Source organism: Brachypodium distachyon, chromosome 2 (genome assembly GCF_000005505.3).
Source record: "Brachypodium distachyon strain Bd21 chromosome 2, Brachypodium_distachyon_v3.0, whole genome shotgun sequence".
NCBI lineage: Eukaryota > Viridiplantae > Streptophyta > Magnoliopsida > Poales > Poaceae > Brachypodium > Brachypodium distachyon.
The window spans coordinates 50,306,837-50,324,513 of record NC_016132.3 but is presented as its reverse complement, the minus strand read 5'-3'; the positions used below and the strand labels follow the sequence as shown (position 1 = coordinate 50,324,513).

Here is a 17,677-nt window from a genome sequence, read left to right as displayed (position 1 = left end):
GTCACTTACGTTACTATCTAAGTTACTTCCATTATGAGTAACCTACGTACCTAAGTTACTTCCATTACGAGTAACCTAAAGTTTCCTAAAGTTGTTAGGCTGTCAGGTAGACAGAGGACAACCCCACAGCCCGTTTTGACTGGCATTCAAGGAACCGCTTGGTTATCAGAACAAGGCCAATGTAGGCAGAGTCTAGAAAAAAGTTAGGACCGGGTCTAAGAACACCAAAACCGGTGCAACGTTGCTCTTTTCTTAGCCTCAGCACGTGGGACCCACCAGTCACCGCTCAGCCAAATTTTTTTCTCCAAATCGCTTTTCCTTCTTCCCCATATCTCTCAATCCATGGACTCTTTCCTTTTCCTCAAGCTCCCGATACCATCTCAAATCGGTGGCGCCGACAAGGGTGGCAGGCTCTAATCCGGACGGCTCCAATCGTGACGGGCTGTGACGAGGCTGCAGAGACTCCACGGCGGCGCGCGGTGGCGACGAGGCCCGCCTCAGCCTCCTCCTCCCGGCCGCGTCGACCTGTTGCCGTGCGCTTCGCCGGACGCATCGACGCATCGGTGCATCGGTTCGTCATCTTCCTAGCGCGAGCAACATCTGGACAGGGGGAGAGCCGATGTGGGCCAACGAATTGGTCAACTATTTTTTAGACTAATGGCACGTATTTGGGTCGATCCTAAGAAAATTTTCTTAGTCTCCGTGTGCTCCAAGGACAAGACTCACCCCATAAACTCTTAGGACCTTCTTAGCTATGGGTTTTGACCAACGTCCGGTGAAATTTTAACCACGTTGCGTCGTTCACATGTGATGTAAAGAATGGAACCTCATTGCTCACCAAACACGTTTACACGATGCGTAGCTGTTGGCGACCAACCCTCCACTCCACCGCTTACCAAGCACGCGATGATCCAGATTCCGGAACCAACCTACCGCCGCGCCGGGGCCTCCCGTCCCCTTTCCTGCATCCCGTTCTTCCCCCTCCTACGGGCTACGGTCATCCTACCTACCTCCTCCGCCAACAATCGCCTCTCTCTCGCGCACATACATATACCCACCACCTCTTCTGCTCTCCTTTTACTTTAGCGGCTGAAACCCGGCGCGTCTATTTCCAAATCCGGAGACCGGAATTTCTGTTTCCAAATCCAGAGACCGGAATTCCGCTCTCCAGGTTGTAAGGTTGTACCAGGGGCGCGCCGGCTATGGAGCTCAAGGTGGCGTCGAAGGCAGCGGCCCGGTACGGCGCGTCGCAGGGCTCGCTGGGCCGGTGCGGGGTCGCCTTCGGATCGGCCGGGAGGAAGTCGCTGCCGCTGAGGCCGCTGAGGCCGCTGCTCGCCGCGACCAACAACTCCGTGACCCCCGTGACCGCCAGGTATTGGTTTGTCTTACAGGTACAGAGCTCCCTCTGCTGTACCAACTCTCCGTTTGCTGTGCTCCCCTGTGTGCTGAGGTGCTGGTTGTCGCCGGGTTTGTGGTTATAGGGCGAGTTTCTAGTTCTAATTTCTAAGTGCTGCGCCGATACTCGATTGGGAATTTGGGATTTACGGTTTCTGTATTGGGGGTTGGTGATGTAATTGGTGTCTCCATTTCAGTTACTACTCCTTATTAAATCCAACCAAAGTTGGTTGCGCTTTGTTCTAATTACTACTCGCTCCTTTCCATAATTATTGTCTCAAATTTGCCCAAAAATTGATGTATCTATTCCTAAAAAGCGTCTAGATACATGTAATATTTCGACAAGAATTATGGAACGGAGGGAGTATGTCTATGCGTTCTGCTATGGAATGATTCGAGTTATACGCTGTTTGATATGGAGATGATTGAGTTGATCTCAGTTTGGGGAGTCCTCTGGTTTGATTCGAGATCACCTAACAACATGAGTTGATTATGCCGTGCCTTGTGCCGTGACTTGACTTTTTGGTGCAAGAGTTAACTTGTAAATCTTGAGCACGAAACATGAGCTGTAGCCTTGCAGGAGTTACAACTGTTCTTCTGTTGCTGACTTTTTGCTGCAAACATGTTTAACCGTGCAAATCATTGCAGCATCTTTTGTCATTTCCACCAAAACAGGTCATGGACATTTGATGACTTGACCTGAAAGTCTTCAATCTTCACACTGAAGACTAATGAACGGTGAATTATTCACTTTGACCAAGGTGTTGTAGTGTAGTGTCTTAGTGACTAAGGCTAAGGATCACTGAAGTGTGTCCAAACTTTCTAGAAGCGTGTGTGTGCATCCTTTCAGCAGGCAATTGACTTAAAGCACCAAGAATAACTATGAATCTAGCTAAGCTACCGTGGCACTTCTGCAAACAGAAGTACTGTTTTGTTTCACTGGAGGAATTGATCACTTTTTTTTCTTAATGGCACACTTTTTCTAGGGTGGAGAAACAGAGGATAGATAAAAGTGAAATATTGACCTTGGACAGCATCAGAACCTCTTTGATTAGACTAGAAGACAGCATCATATTTGGTCTCTTGGAAAGAGCACAGTATTGTTACAATGCTGATACATATGATCCTGATGCTTTCCATGTGGATGGATTCGGGGGCTCTTTGGCTGAATTCATGGTTAGAGAAACTGAAAAGCTACATGCAAAGGTGAAGCATGTTTGTAATTTAGAAATATATATATTGGTCCTTGTATGAAAGAAAAATAGAATGTGCTGATCTTTTTTATCTAGGTTGGGAGATACAAGAGCCCAGATGAGCACCCATTCTTCCCAGAAGATCTCCCTGAGACACTGTTGCCACCTATCCAGTACCCAACGGTAATTGTGCATTATGTAAATATTTTCTATATATAATATATACAGCAGTAGGAGCCTCTCCTACTGTTTTTGGTCCCAAAAAAAAACGGTAATGTGCATCTCAAGTTTTCTTGGATGTCAAATGCAATTTCTTTTTATCAATAAAGGAAAGCACGGCCCTGCATAGCCAACTAACATATCAGTTTTTTTCAGTGCGGTGCATGAACAATTGAATATACTGTGTCATTCTTTTCTGCTGTATAAGTTGGCATTGATAAGTTCATAACCGTATAGCTGATGTGCTAGGCTATTGGCCAATATATATATGTAGGAGTATTATCAGACCTAGATATGAGTGACCTCAAACTTTCTTGTATTAAGTAAGATGCTCTAAATTCTCAAAGATGGTGATATCTCTGGTGTTCTTACACTATATATAGGTCATCTGTTTTTCATTTTGCACTGAGGTTGTTACAAGCTATGTAGGCTATTTATATTGAACATAGGTCCTCTTTCGTTCTCAGTTACAGCATGTGCTCTTGTTTTGATTACAGTGAAAGCACCTGCCAAAACCTATGCATAGTGAAGGCGCCCACTGCATGTAATTTTATTCAGTTTGACGATATGTTCCTCACAATGATGCATTGATGTGTTAGCACTCATTTCATTATCAATTTGCCGACTTCTATGGTGCTTGTTGAGTTGTGCAACTACAAGCTTTCACAATCCATCTCGATATTGAGTGTGGAATTTCATATCTACCCAAAGGCTCATATTGCTGATAAATTGTTGACTTGCCGTACCGTTCTTGATGACGCACCAGTAAAAATTTTTTTAATGGATTCTCATGTTGTGTTTATCATTTGCCAGGTTTTGCATCCTATTGCTGATTCCATTAATATCAACAAAGAGATTTGGAAAATGTACTTTGATGAAGTCATTCCGAGATTAGTGAGAGAAGGAAGTGATGGCAATTATGGATCCAGCGCTCTTTGTGACACGACATGCTTGCAGGTACTACACTAGATTCATTCACCAAAAAGAGTAGTACCATTACCATTGTTTGCAAGATTTCATATTTTTGTTAATTACTGGATGACAATTTCGTAGGACTTAACTGGTGTTCGCTAGTGGCTGCTGCAACCAGGCATTAATAATTTTGCCCATCTGCCCTTTTTTATTACCATTCAGGCACTCTCTAGAAGAATCCACTATGGAAAGTTTGTGGCAGAGGCCAAGTTTCAGGAGTCCCCTGAAGCTTACATGCCTGCAATAATAGCCCAGGTCTGTGCTCTTGTTTTCTGATAAGAGATAACACTGTTATACTTCCTTTTCCGCTTTATATGGTTTCAAATGGGCCATGGCAATTTGACCCAATGTTGAAAGAACTAATTTATTGGGTGGCAATTTCAGGACGGTGATCTACTAATGCAGCTCCTCACCTATGAGACGGTCGAGCGGGCTATTGAGCATAGAGTGGAAGCGAAGGCCAAAATATTTGGGCAAGAGGTGAAAATAGGGGCCGAAGCCAAGGGCATGCCGCCCGTCTACAAGATTAGACCCAGTTTGGTCGCTGAATTGTACAGCAACAGGATCATGCCGCTAACCAAGGACGTCCAGGTAGCATACTTGCTAAGGAGGTTGGATTGAGGTGTTCACTATCGTGCACGGCCTTCTCCATCCCGTTTCCTGGCATCAAAGAAGCATATCAAAGAATAAGTTAAACTAGGCAGGAGACAGTTATAGGCATATTCATTCTTGGACTGCTTGGAAAACATGTATTTTATATTTTCGCATGTGTTTACTATGCGTATTGTATCATGGCATATATGATAGATGTAGATTGCGTGCTGTTTTGCACACCGTGGGATCTCAAGGCCGTATGCAATTGCGTGCTGTTAGCCAGGCTGTGGAACTCCGAGCATGTGCTGAGCTTGGCTGCTGAGCCTCGGTTTGCTGAGCTTGCACTGCTCAGTGGGCTTCAGCAGCGGGGGTACTTTTGTAGGCTAATTTTTTTAAAATAATACGGTTTCTTTAATCATTTTCAAAAATAATATGTGTTTTTTAAAAATATCAAAAATAATACGGCCTTGGCCTGGTCGAGGCCGAATGGGCCCAGTCGGCCTGGACCAAGCCAATTAGGTCCAGTCGGTCTCGGCCAGGCCGCCTGCTTAGCCCGCGGGGCCCCCACGAGGCAGTCGGCCTGGCCCAGGCCGACTGAAGCCCAGTCGGCTTCGCCGTGGCCAACGGGCCTCTCGTGGGCCGGGGGAATCTCCTTTTTCTCTTTTCTCCTTTTTCTCTTTCCCTTTCCTTTCCTCCCTTCCCATCGCGCCAGCCCAGGCAAAGCCCCCGAGCCCTCTTCTTCTTCCTGGCCTGCACTTTCTGTCTTCTTCTCCTCTTCTTCTTCCTAAAAAATGCTTCCAATTTCTAGCCAAAATTAGTGAGCTTTGATCCCGTTTAACCCACAAAACCGCATCTCCTTGCTATTTAGCACCCAATGACACCTTGATCTACTCTTTTCGTTGAACATTTTGAGCTAATTTCGTGTTGCTAAGTTGGGGCAATGGTGGTGGTTTGGAGGAGTTTGGAGGTGGTGGTGGTGCTCATCCGGTGACTGTGAGGCTGCTCGAGGTTGGGGTTCACACGCTTCAAGGGTAAATCCTAATCTCTCACGTATTTATCCTATAATGTATATGTTTACGAGGATACGTGTTTATGTATATATAGAAGTATGTTTTAGCGTTTGGTAGTGCTCATTATTTTGGACAACTGTTAATGTCGTACTACTTAGTATTTGATGCGTCTAAATATTATGGCAGGTAGTAATATGTTTTGATAGAATAGATTTTTTTGATGCCGTACTGCTTAGTATTTGACGCGTATTAATATTTTTAATATGTCGTACTGCTAAGTATTTGACGCGTATTAATATTTTTCATATGCCGTACTGCTTAGTATTTGACGCGTATTAATATATTTTTATATGCCGTAGTGCTTAGTATTAGACGCGTCTAAACATTTTTTATATGCCGCAGCGCTTAGTATTTGACGCGTCTAAACATTTTTTATATGCCCTACTGCTTAGTATTTGACGCGTCTAAACATTTTTTATATGCCGTACTGCTTAGTATTTGACGCGTCTAAACATTTTTTTAGGCATCAGAGATGTCTGGTGTAGTGAAGTTTGTTTTTTACTACGGTTCCCGGTACTGTCTTAAATACCGAGCACGGAGCTGATCTGAGTCAGTTTAAGTATGTGGAGTTGGATCTAACGGCCCCTCAAACATGGACGTTTAGTCAGTTGCAGGAATGGTTGGTTGGATCTAACGGCCCCTCAAAGGGGAACTACACCTGTCGCCTTAATCCAGGTTGTCACTCATGAGACCAATCCAGCTGAAGGCGAGGGTGAATCAAGTTATGACTTGTCCAATGCAAACTCTGTGTCGAATGCTGGAGGTGGTAGTTATGAATCAGGCCAGAGCTCCGGGGCAATAGGAGATGATGAGTACACTGACGAGGCAGATGCGGACGAAGAAGATGGTCACTTGCAGAACGAGATGGAGGATGAAGATACAGATGGTCGTAGTTCTTATGACGATGAGTCTCATGAGTCCAAACATCCTTCCCACTACTGTTTTTTCTAATATTCCAGTGTCCCCCAATGAGTTTGCCTTGCTCGGACCAGGGCGAGAGGCCGAGGAGGATGAAAGATGCGATGTTGCCTCGGGGGGTGGAACATCTCAGGTGTTGGTGCGGCAATCTATGCAAGGTGAAGGAGGTGACAGATTTTTCAGATAAGCTGGGCATGAGGTTTTTCATGTGCGCAAACTATGAGTATGAACCACCTGTCCCGGTTTCGCCGTACGACAAGCCTCCGGTAAGCACATTTAGGTGTTCTAAAACATGTTTTCTGTGTCATATCAGATTTGTAACAGTAGGCCTTTTTGTAGTCTCCTCCGCCCCTATGCATGTGGTATCGTTGGATTGACATGGAGATGACGGATTGGGCGATGGAAGAGATCAAAACAAGGTCCCGAAATGCATGGCAGCGTTTCCACGCGGAGGAGCGTGCGGAAAAGGCTGCAACCCAGGAGAAAGAGGAGCAAGAGAGAGATATGAAAGAGCATAGGGAGGAACAACGTCGTTGGATTGACGAAACACTAAGGAAAAACAGGGAGAAATCGCTTGAGATGCAAGAGGAGGAACGAAGGCGCAAGGATGCTCGTGAGGCAGAAAGGGAGAGGCAAAGAGAAAGGGCCGCCGTGGCAAAGGCTGCAGAAGAACATGGCGATACGAGCAGAAAATGGCCTAAGTGGACTCAGTAGTCCTTGTACTGTATTTCAATTGTATTTGCTATCTTTAAGTCTGTCCAATTGCGGTATTATCGATGTATGTTAATTTAGTCGTGCCTTGGTTCCGTAACCAGCACATTATTGATATATGTTAATTTATCCAAATTTATCCAAATGTCAAGTCTTTCAGTTCAAACAAACCGCAAAGAATCGACACAAAAATTGTCCAGCAAATTATCGATGTATGTTACTCTTTATTCAAGTTGTCAAGTCTTTTAGTTCAAAAAACCGCAAGGATTCGAGACAAAAAATGAGCCTCGGCCGTGTATACGTTGATCATGCAGCGAACTAGCGGCGAAGCCTAATTACTTCCAATCGGATTCGCCGTGTTACTTTTATCCAAGTTGTCAAGTATTTTAGTTCAAAAGACTGCAAGGATTCGAAACAAAAAATGGAATTACTTGGGCCTGAATCTAGTCGGCCTGGCCGAAACCAACTGGGCCAGTCGGCCTGGGCGAAGCCGACTGGGATTCAGTCGGCCTGGGCTGGGCCGACTTCCTCGTGGGGGCCCTGCGGGCTGAGCAGGCGGCCTGCAGTCGGCCTGGCCGAAGCCGACTGGGCCTAATCGGCTTGGGCCAGGCCGACTGGGCCCATTCGGCCTTGCCCAGGCCGAGGCCGTATTATTTTTGATATTTTTAAAATACACGTATTATTTTTAAAAATGATTAAAAAATTCGTATTATTTAAAAAAAATTAGCCTTTTGTAGCAGCAGACCATGGCAGGCAGACGGGAAATCGGCTCCTGGGACGCGATCATGGGAGCTGCCACGAGCTCATTTTCAGTTTATCACTGCGTAGCGCCCCGCCCACCCAGAATACATCCGCGTATCGGCGTATGTAAAACGCGCTATACATCTACATGTACCGTGATTGTTCGTATTCCCGTTCGGTTCGCCCGATGCCATAAATACCCTTCCCTCTTCCATTTCCTCCCCCGGCACCCATCAATCTCTCCGTCTCTCAAGAAATGGCAGCCGCGTCCAATTATCTCCTCCTCGTGACGCTCGTCCTCTTCGCGGCGGCGTCACTGCCCCCCTCCTCCGCCGAAGATTTCACCGTCGGCGACAAGCAGCAATGGGCCGCCAACGTCAACTACACCTCCTGGCCCGATAAGTACCGCTTCCATGTCGGCGACTGGCTCGGTACGCACGCATATATCTCCGGATCTCCCAACCTCTCCGGAATAATTTATACATACCCTCTAGCTTCTTCTCGTCCTAATCAGCATAGATTAAAATCCGTTTTGTTGAGTGCAGTGTTCAAGTACCAGAAGGGCATGTTCGACGTGATGCAGGTGGACGAGGCGGCGTACGAGAAGTGCGACGCGAGCAAGCCCATCGCGAGCTACGACCGGGGCACCAGCTTCCCGTTCCAGCTCAACCACACGGGCCGCTACTACTTCATCTGCAGCAAAGGCTACTGCTGGGGCGGCATGAAGGTGTCCGTGCTCGTCGAGCCGCCGGCGTCCGAGCAGCCGCCGGCCGTGGCGCCGTCCACCAGCCGCGCCGCCGCGCGCCACGGTGCTGCTTCCTGGGCCGCACTCGCCGCGGCCCTCGCGCTGGTGGGCTCGGCGGTTTTGGGATTGCCGTTTGCGGCGTGACTGACCGCGTGACGATCGAGCAAGATATGGAAAGGCGATTAAATGGGTTTTGGATCTTTCCGGAATAGCCATCTAGGCTTTTAACGCCTTTAGTTGGGTTGCCATGTATGAAAAGGTAGGTATTGATCAGGGAATTAAGCCTCTGCTATATCTGGCTATGATGTTTGTCAAAAAAAAAAAGTGTACTCCATTCGCTACTGAATATGGTATCGCATTACCTTTTTTCCTCTCTTTTCTCTCTCCACATTTGCTATGTACGCGCGCGTACGCAAGCAAACCTTTGATACGTATTTTCTCTTCTCCCTCTCTTTGCAACATCTCCTTTTCCCTGCCCAAACAGACGTGGCATTCCATCTTATTCCTCGAGGGGACTGGAGGATGGCAGGGAGGGCGGTAGAACAGATAGTTAATGACGGGTGGTTAAACCCCCTCCACTGATGGGTGACAAAGTGTTAGTGGCGACTCAATTAGGTGAGGCCTACCCTTCAAAGCATTACATAACTTAGAATTCTCCTCTAAAAAAAATTAACTTAGAATTCTTACCGGCAGTACTTATATCCATCTACGACCCCGTTTGCTGCTGGGTTCTACAGACTGTGCATTTCTATTATGGGAGGAATCACCCTAAGAAAATGGAAAGGGGAGGAATCCCAAGTTGAAAGAAAAAAAAACTTGTATCCATCTCAAAACAGATGGCAATTACTATTATATTTTTCAGAAATCTCTTCCAAGTGTTGAAATGAATATGAATGCAACGACATCCACAACTGATAACTAGTGCTTGCTCGCGGAACTTCCAAAAAGCATGGTGCAGAACAATGATACGTGCTGAAGGCTGAAGCACATCGATGTGTCATGGTGGTGGCGGCACTTTGGTTCTTGCCCACGGCCTCCTATGGTGATGGAGGTGCAGTGGTTCTGACGTGGTGCCTCCTCCTCCTGTGCATGGATTGATTTAGGGAGGAGGTGATGAGATTTAGGGTTAGTATTATATATCCCATGGATGTGTTTCCACTCATGTGCAACGGATAAGGGACCCGTAAGTGGAGGAGTAATGTAAGTTGTGATTCATCCGCTCTCCAATGATGGGCGGCGGATAAGTGCACCATCAATGAAGAGTCCAAAGATGGCCTATGGGTCTTAAGTCTTAACTAGCATGACCCCTAGCTATGTGACATCGGTGTGGCAGCTTGAACAATGCAACAAGTAGTTTTATGAGTCGGTGGTAGCAAACTACCTGGTGACATCAGCAAACCTAGACTTGTTTGTCACACATACCTAACCAGCAACCATACCTTGGGGATCGAAAGCTTCAAGATTCTGACGCACAGCAACGGGCTACATGGCATCATCCTCAAGCTTGGCATATGTGTGCTCCTTCACTTCTTACCGACCTGAGGCTCACTCTCACCCTCTGAACCCTGTCTGATTCCATGCATAAAGCAGCAGCCCCTAAGCTCGATAGGGTTCATGCGAAGTGTTGGCGGAGGGGGCGAGGGCGTACCTATTAAAGTGGGCCTGGATGGTTTGGGATCCTTCAAGTTGTTTGACGATCATCATATATGGCCACAAAACCACCTTAGAGCTGTCATGTCAAGCCAAAATCAGGTTTTGTATATAGAAGGCTAACCATCGCAAACCAAATGTACTCTCTCCGTTCCTAATTAATTGACGCCGGTAATTTTGCAAAGAAACTCCTGTTAATTTCTGAAATAAACATGCAAATTAATTGGAAACAGAGGGAGTACATGGTATTAAACTATTGATGGTTGATGGTGAAGTTTTTTTAAAAAGATTAAGAGATAAACTTATGCTAGAAAAATAGTTAAAGGACCCTCTAAAAAATAGTTAAAGGACGAAAAACACACGCTTATAAGTGTGAATAGGCGCTTCTGCCACAGTTAAGAAGAATCGGATTCTCGGGGAGCCTATCTTCTCTGTGAAGATCACACTCACACGCTAGTTAGTATATGGATAAACGGGTACATGGGTACGCGTTACGCATTCCCATACCCGTACCTGCTCTACCCGAGGGGTACGGATTTTTTCCCATTTGGGTAAATTTTTTGGCCCAAACCCGTGCCCTAATGGGGATTTACCCGTCGGGTAAGCGGGTAATGGGTACCCCTTGGCATCCCCGGTCCTGGCCGCATCCCGCATGCCTGATAGGGCGCCCTTCACACTGCAGGTGCGCCGGACGGCGAGCGAGTCAGTCTCGCGCGACCAGCCCCACACGCCCAGGCCGCGTTATTCCCAATTTGGCTATTTTCACTCCTGCTGCATCCCCGCAGAGAAGTTGCCGCTCAGTTTCTGGCCTGCGCGTAGCGCCGATCTCACTTGGATCCACCCTATAAATAGATGCCACAGGCTCCGCGCTCTGTGATTAGAATTAAGCACGGAGTACCTCAGTTAACTAGCTAGCTTATTGATCGAAAGCAGCCAATGAGCCAAGCAGGCACGTACGTACGCTGATGTCGGGCGCACTTGCACCACCGGAACCGACCGCCGCTGGCGGATCCGAGGAAGAGATCACCGTGGAGGTGGCCTCGCCGCGGGTGGAAGGTCAAGTTGAGGAGCCACGGGCGGTAGACACCAGCTGCTTCTCGTGTCCGGTGCTGCTGCTCCCGGCGGCATCATCCTTGGCCAAAGGCACCCAAGTGCTGCTCGTCCAGTCGTCCACCGCTGTCGACTCGTCGCCGGCCGGTCTCCAAGCTCTGCTGGTCCCGGCCAACCGCGACAGCACCGACGCGCCGAAAGAGCAGGCGAGGGGGGGCAACACCTGCAGGGCCGCCGGCCCGGGAGCTCCGTGGCTGGCTGATGGTCCTGGCCACCGTGATCGCCTCCATCACTTACGCCCCCGGGCTCAGCCCGCCCGGCGGCATCCAGGACGGCAACGGGCCCGACAGCCCCATGACGCCCGTGCTCCACGCCGCGAGCCTTAGTAGGTACACGGCCTTCTACTACAGCAACACCGCCGCCTTCGCGCTGTCGCTCTCCATCGTCGTGCTGCTGGCGAGCCAGGACCTGCGGAGGTCCTCGTACGTGGCGCTCGACGTGCTGGCGCTGCTCATTGCCTACATCGTCGGCTCCACGTTCGGGTTGAAAGAGCTGGGGGTTTGCGCTGGGCTGGTGCTCATCGTGCCGGTGGCCCTCGTCGTCATGTCGTCGCGTGTCTGTGGGAGATACTTCTGGGATGAACTCTGATCAGAAGTTTGTACCGTCGTTCACCCCCATGTATTATAGTTTACACTTTTTCTTTCGCGGGGCATGTATATGCTTCCTACGTTATTTAGCTGAGGAGATCAGTCACATGTACTAGAGTACTATGTCTTGTTTTCTCCGACCTAGAGCACTCTTTTTTCAATCGTACGAAGAAACTCCGTGAAAAACCCAAGGGTATGGTTGGTTACATTGATTATTGCTGGTAAACCGTGCCTAGACACATACTATTAGTTCGTGTGTGGTGTGTCCAGGATTCGTAGTACAACCCAGCGAATTTGCTGGTAAACTCAATTCAAAATATTTTTTGCAGAGTGTGACAGCAAGACAAGAGAAATGCATGTGTAGCACTGCCTCCTTTTCATATAACACAACATAGTATTAGCCTATTAGGTTTCATTAAGACAACGCTTTGACAAAAAATTACTCCATTAATATGTACTTCCTCCATTTCACAAAAAATGGCACGCACGTATTTCAAGATATTGCTTTGACCAACAATTAGACTAATGATTTGAGACTTATGTGTTACAAAAATTATATCATTGGATTTGTATTTCAAAAACCTTTCCAACGATATAAAATTTGTAACATATAATCTACGTACAATTGGTCTAATCATTGGTCAAAGTTCGACCTCAAAAAGCATGGACGTCATTCTTTGTGAAATGGAGGGAGTAGTTTATACTCCCTCCGTTCAACAAAAAAAAATGTCTCAAGCTTGTCAAAATTTGGATGTATCTAGACTTAGTGTATAGATGCATTCAAATTTGGTCAAACTTGAGACATCCTTTGTTGGACGGAGGGAGTATAATATTATGAAATCACAATTACCGATTTCATCATTCCATGTCATATAAACCATGTTTAACAAAATATTTATCAAAATCTTGTACTACTAAGGAATCCTGATACACCTTATAGTATTAGGAAAAGCAGGGAGTATAACTGATAATGGGCAACTGCTACTTTGCTGCTAGCAGTGTCTTGTCACTAAAGAACCCTGGCAGCAGCATTGTCCACAAGAGAGCATCTATTCGTGACGTCTTTGCAAAACTAAAACTCTGTTCACCCTAGCCCATCGCCCTGAAAATGTTGGTCATTAGATAATGACCGAACTACCTGTCTGACTTTGCCAGCTATGAATCTTAGTGGGGACAAAAAGATAAAAGAAACCTAAAAATGCACTCTCTGCAGTACCAGAGCAGTCAGGAAAGTGCTCGAGGAAACATAGCCCTTGTTTTCAACTGAGGTTAGAGATCAGTAGGGAATGTAGACAGGAGACGGAGCCTGAAGTTAGCATAACAAGGCTGGTGACTGATGAACTGCGCGCCAATGAGTGAGAGTGCTCTCAGGACATCATGTTAGAGTCCTTGATAATTTCGTACAGTGAGATCACAATCTCAATTGTCAGTAGTATTATGACACCCCACTCCAGCAAATCTGATCGCCTATTTTGGAGCACTTCTTGAAGAAAATGAACATTGTGCTGTTACAATAAATTGTAGGTGAAAATAAGAACTCGGAAGGAAAAAAACAAGTATTGCACTCAAGAAGAATGACACAACAGGCACTTACCTCTACGAATTTCAGTTTGAAATCTAGGCTTCCAAAACGTTGATTCAGTTCATATTCTTCTCGAAGGTACTCCAAGATTTGCGCATAATTTGCATTTTTCCAAGCAATTTCTGACCTGGATAAAAACATGTGGTTCATATTACCACAAGAAACAAGGAGATATTATCATTGATGTTATGTATATCAGTTTAAATTTAATACTGTCTTTTTTCCATAATTATCTTAGCCAATCCCGAAGATAGTTTCAGAGTGTATATCTGGTTCTTTGGTTATAACAGCAAATTATTGCTGCAAGCGTATTTACATATTCTGATGTCTTTGCACATGGTATAGTGTATCATCTGTGGTTCTATCTTTAGTTGGAATAGAAATCCAAAGTCATGCAGACAGATTATATACCCTGTATCGTTTCAAAAAGATATTTGCCCTGCCTTATATTTGATGAATTCCCAAATTTAGTCATATGAGGTATATGCCGGTTTTGTAAGCTTAGATAAACTTGACAGAGAAATTTTCACAATGTGAAATTAAAGGGAGCACACCAAATCAACAGTAATTAATTAGCCATGGGATATAAAATTATTAATTTCCTTTGAAATATATTGATTCTTGCAGGAGAAAAGAGTATTTTTCTAGAAGCAAAATGGCAATTACAAAAGCAACACAGCTGGTGAAAGTAAAAGCTGGGTCCACACAGTGACAGCGCAACAGAACAAACAGAGAACATATATCATCCAGGGATACTGGGAGAGTAAACATGCAGGGAAAATAAAGAGAACTGTGGCATTCTATAGTTTCTATGCTTGGATACCAAATGCATCAACCTTTCTTGAAATTGAGGAAAGCTTTCGATGAACAGCATATGTATTGCATGATTATTTTGTCCTCAAGTATATCCTGTGAGTAACACATACATGTAGGACATGAGATACCTAAGTAGCATCTCTAGTTACATGCCATCATCTGTTTTAGACGAGTTGCATGCCTTCTATTCCATAACACCACAACACGTGGGATTGGCACGTAATGAACTTCCTTCCAATCCAGAAAAGGGAGTGTGACACTTAGAATAAAGAAATACCTGTCAAAAAGGCCAAGCCTGATGATAACATCTGCAAGATTAGAATTAGCCTTGCCCACAAGTTGAAACAGCTTCTTTCTTTTCATTGTGAAGTCCCCAGTCTTCTCCATGATACGATTGATTTCAGTAAATTCCTCAACCATATCATCGACCTATTAAAAGTAGCAGAGATGTCTTTGAATAAGAATGAAGCTTAAACCTTGCAACATGGAAATTGTGTCTTTAATTTTGCTCAATTCCAGTACCTGCCGTATGTAATGATCAAGAGCAATACTTTGACCGAGAACACTTGAGATGATGCGAATTCCATCAGTGTCTAAACTTTTAAGAACTATATAATCAAGACCTCCTTTCATCCATGTTGTCAAGGATGGCTTCTCAACAACTGCATAATCTGGTCACAGTGGATAGATGCCAAAAATGTGAAAATATAATACAGGTTCATTGTTCTAAAAGCAGATTAAATGCTAGGCTCCACCTAGAACTATGATTTTGCCATAGTCCACAGGCTAGGTGCATTCGCCTAGTTGGTCACAGGCAGTCTTCATTATGTTAAAAATTTATAGGCCAGCCAGTGAACAGCAATAGACATACCATCTTTTCTCATTTCTGGAAGCCAACCTGAAGCATGATTCCTGATCATATCAAGATAGTGCTCAGCTTCATGATCAGCAATATTGAAAAGCACAGCAGAGCCATATTGGAAGACAACCACATAGCGATAGCAAAATCTGTTATCCTTCACTCCAATGTCCTACAAAAACATTAGGTAAAGGGGGTTATATTATGTGCTGCTACATTACAACAGAGCATGGTTCGAAAATTATGACAGCACGTTCAGGGATCAACAAATAAAAGCACTTGGCTAAGTTTGTGATGCTAAATTGGAAGCACTAACCATGATCTCTGGAGGGAATTCAGAGTATCGGAGCGCAATGTAGTTTAGCGATCGGGTCGATGGAGGCACCACGTCAGCCCCATGCTCCGCCTGCATGCTCTTCAGATCAATGCTGCCACAAAGGGGGAGAAAGAAAATCAAACAAAATACATCGTTTTATCCCCCTGCATCAAACCAACGTGACCGTCCATGTAAGAACGCAGTAGCATGCAAGGTCTTCCTTTCAGAAAAATTACCAAACACCTGCCGTGCAATCACCTGCGCACGTTCTAACTCACCTGGTGGAGAGGAAGTAGGCCTTGACGGGGATGTAGCGCGCCAGGCCTTCCTCCTCCTCTTCCTGTGGGGGCGTGGGTGCCGGAGCCGCCTCTGCCGCCGCCCGGATCCAGGCCCAGTAGGCCGAACTCCCGAGGCCAGAGTCGCGGGCATCATGGGGCACGGCGGGCGCGACCGCCACGGCCGATGAGAAGGGCGATGCGCGAGGGCAGAGGTGCGGCACGCGCGGCGGAGTGGGGCTCGGTGGCGGCGGCCTCTTCTCGAGGAGGCGGTAGAGACGGGAGCACGCGCGCAGCCGCCCCATCGGTTCAAGCGAGTTGGTGCCGCGCCGGCGCCGCGAGCAGCTATGCTCCGGACTCCGGTTGGGCCCTGTCCCGGTATCCACTCGTTTTGTTCTTGCGGAGGAAGGAATGGGCAGGGACCCAGCGAGCAGAGAGAGAACCTGGCAAGCATGGGCTTTATCGCGCGGGTTTGGCCGTTTGGGCCGTCCGGTATGTCCGCACGGGCGCTTCACGCGTTTGGGTGAAAGAGGCAACTCCACGAATGTGGGCCTATCCCCGGCACGCCCCAGAAGGGCCGCATCAACACTGCGCATCGGCCGCAAGGTTGATTGTCCGCATCGGTCGGCAGGATAGGTGGTGGCTTCCATCTATCTCCAGCGTCCCCTAAAAAAAAAACTATCTCGAGTGGTTCCTCTCCCCTCTCACATCCAATTTGTCCGTAACTTATTTTAAAAAAAAACCAATCTGTTCATAAGAGGTGAGTGAAACACGGATCAATGTCTGGCATCAAGTTTTACTATTCACTCCGATTCATATTAGTTGTCTCAAATTTGCCTAAATATAGATGTATCTATACTTAAAAAGTGTATAGATACATGTAATATTTCGACAATTAATATGGATCGAAGGGAGTACCTTTTTTTTGTTAGGTTTTTGTGTGTTTTTCGAGGACGCTTTTTCGATGGAGACGCCGTCATCTAGAAGATTGGTGTCTTGGCTCATTCATCGTTCTGGTGTAGACGTGCCATGAAGTTAGTGGTTCTCACTGCATGTGTTTTCGGATTTTTGATCTTTTTCTTGTTGATTCATCGACAGAGAAATAATTTTACAGCTTGTCTTACAAGGGGTATGACCCCGGCCATAGTGCGTTCAGTGATCTTAGGTTCTCACCGTTTGAGCTGGCGGCTCATGTGGCTTTTCAAAACCTTTGAAGTTAGTTCAGCTTGTGCAAGCGTGGTATCCTGCAATTTTGTCAACGATTACGTGGAGAAGTATCAAGATGTAAATGATGGATTAAGAGAAGTTTATTCCGAAGGACTACAATGAATCTTTTAATTTTGTTGAGTATCTTTGTTATTTGTATCATGTATCGATTTGAATCAATAAAATCAGATCGTTCCCTACGTGAGCATATGCAGGTACTGTGGGCTACACCTTTTAAAAAACTATTCTAAATTGACACTTAATCCAGAGGAGATAAACATTTTAACCCGGGAAACATTAAAAATCGCCATTACATCAAACTCGGGTACGGAACCTCTTTGCATTGCGCCGACAACCTACTCCAACTTCTGTCATCTATCATTCGAGCTACCTGCTTACGCTCCAAGCATAAGTTTTCCTTTCTTTTTCCACTTCCATTATCGACATGTGCTTTTGGGGACACGCCCTGCCAAAAGTAATGCATTGTGACACTCAGGGAGCTTCTCTTGGTTGTTTGGCGATTCCGCGACTGATGACAAGTCGAAACAACTAGCACATCATTGCTGAGTTATCCAGAAAATTTCCAAGGAAATATTGATCCCGTAATGCAGTACTCTTGTCCTGTGCTTTGTGATGTTTCACCTAAGAATGGATCGTGCAAGTTCTAGAGTTTTCTCTGTATATCCCGGCCAGGACATATTAAATGTCAATCTTCTGT

At 46.0% G+C, this 17,677-nt stretch overlaps 4 protein-coding genes across 4 annotated transcripts; 3 read left to right on the top strand and 1 right to left on the bottom strand.

Annotated features, from left to right (window-relative positions):
• The first annotated feature begins 917 nt into the window (after positions 1–917).
• Positions 918–4,620, top strand: LOC100831943 (chorismate mutase 1, chloroplastic). Its single transcript, XM_003567095.4, has 6 exons — positions 918–1,372; positions 2,382–2,601; positions 2,685–2,771; positions 3,621–3,764; positions 3,942–4,034; positions 4,164–4,620. The coding sequence occupies exons 1-6, from the start codon at positions 1,203–1,205 to the stop codon at positions 4,398–4,400; spliced, it is 951 nt and encodes a 316-aa protein (XP_003567143.1). The 5' UTR covers positions 918–1,202; the 3' UTR covers positions 4,401–4,620.
• Positions 4,621–8,054: 3,434 nt separating this feature from the next.
• LOC100831634 (mavicyanin) lies at positions 8,055–8,929 on the top strand. The gene is made up of 2 exons (XM_003567094.3): positions 8,055–8,244; positions 8,359–8,929. The coding sequence occupies exons 1-2, from the start codon at positions 8,070–8,072 to the stop codon at positions 8,700–8,702; spliced, it is 519 nt and encodes a 172-aa protein (XP_003567142.1). The 5' UTR covers positions 8,055–8,069; the 3' UTR covers positions 8,703–8,929.
• A 2,172-nt stretch (positions 8,930–11,101) lies between these two features.
• LOC112270997 lies at positions 11,102–12,155 on the top strand. The gene has a single exon (XM_024459817.1). It carries the CDS (start codon positions 11,520–11,522, stop codon positions 11,904–11,906), a length of 387 nt encoding a protein of 128 aa, XP_024315585.1. The 5' UTR covers positions 11,102–11,519; the 3' UTR covers positions 11,907–12,155.
• Positions 12,156–12,740: 585 nt separating this feature from the next.
• LOC100830209 lies at positions 12,741–16,124 on the bottom strand. The gene is made up of 7 exons (XM_003569830.4): positions 15,757–16,124; positions 15,479–15,590; positions 15,175–15,334; positions 14,826–14,974; positions 14,581–14,732; positions 13,500–13,614; positions 12,741–13,410 (listed from the first exon to the last, which is right to left on the bottom strand). Exons 1-7 carry the CDS (start codon positions 16,056–16,058, stop codon positions 13,273–13,275), a joined length of 1,128 nt encoding a protein of 375 aa, XP_003569878.1. The 5' UTR covers positions 16,059–16,124; the 3' UTR covers positions 12,741–13,272.
• Positions 16,125–17,677: the final 1,553 nt, after the last annotated feature.

Excerpts from the sequence above, each read along its gene's own strand:
- LOC100831943 (XM_003567095.4), top strand. The coding sequence starts at position 1,203 with ATGGAGCTCAAGGTGGCGTCGAAGGCAGCGGCCCGGTACGGCGCGTCG. Across the intron at positions 1,373-2,381 it reads GTGACCCCCGTGACCGCCAG|GGTGGAGAAACAGAGGATAG; the intron begins GTATTGGTTTGT and ends CACTTTTTCTAG. Across the intron at positions 4,035-4,163 it reads TGCCTGCAATAATAGCCCAG|GACGGTGATCTACTAATGCA; the intron begins GTCTGTGCTCTT and ends TGGCAATTTCAG.
- LOC100831634 (XM_003567094.3), top strand. The coding sequence starts at position 8,070 with ATGGCAGCCGCGTCCAATTATCTCCTCCTCGTGACGCTCGTCCTCTTC. Across the intron at positions 8,245-8,358 it reads CCATGTCGGCGACTGGCTCG|TGTTCAAGTACCAGAAGGGC; the intron begins GTACGCACGCAT and ends TGTTGAGTGCAG.
- LOC112270997 (XM_024459817.1), top strand. The coding sequence starts at position 11,520 with ATGGTCCTGGCCACCGTGATCGCCTCCATCACTTACGCCCCCGGGCTC.
- LOC100830209 (XM_003569830.4), bottom strand. The coding sequence starts at position 16,058 with ATGGGGCGGCTGCGCGCGTGCTCCCGTCTCTACCGCCTCCTCGAGAAG. Across the intron at positions 15,335-15,478 it reads AATTCCCTCCAGAGATCATG|GACATTGGAGTGAAGGATAA; the intron begins GTTAGTGCTTCC and ends ATGTTTTTGTAG. Across the intron at positions 14,975-15,174 it reads TCCAGAAATGAGAAAAGATG|ATTATGCAGTTGTTGAGAAG; the intron begins GTATGTCTATTG and ends CACTGTGACCAG.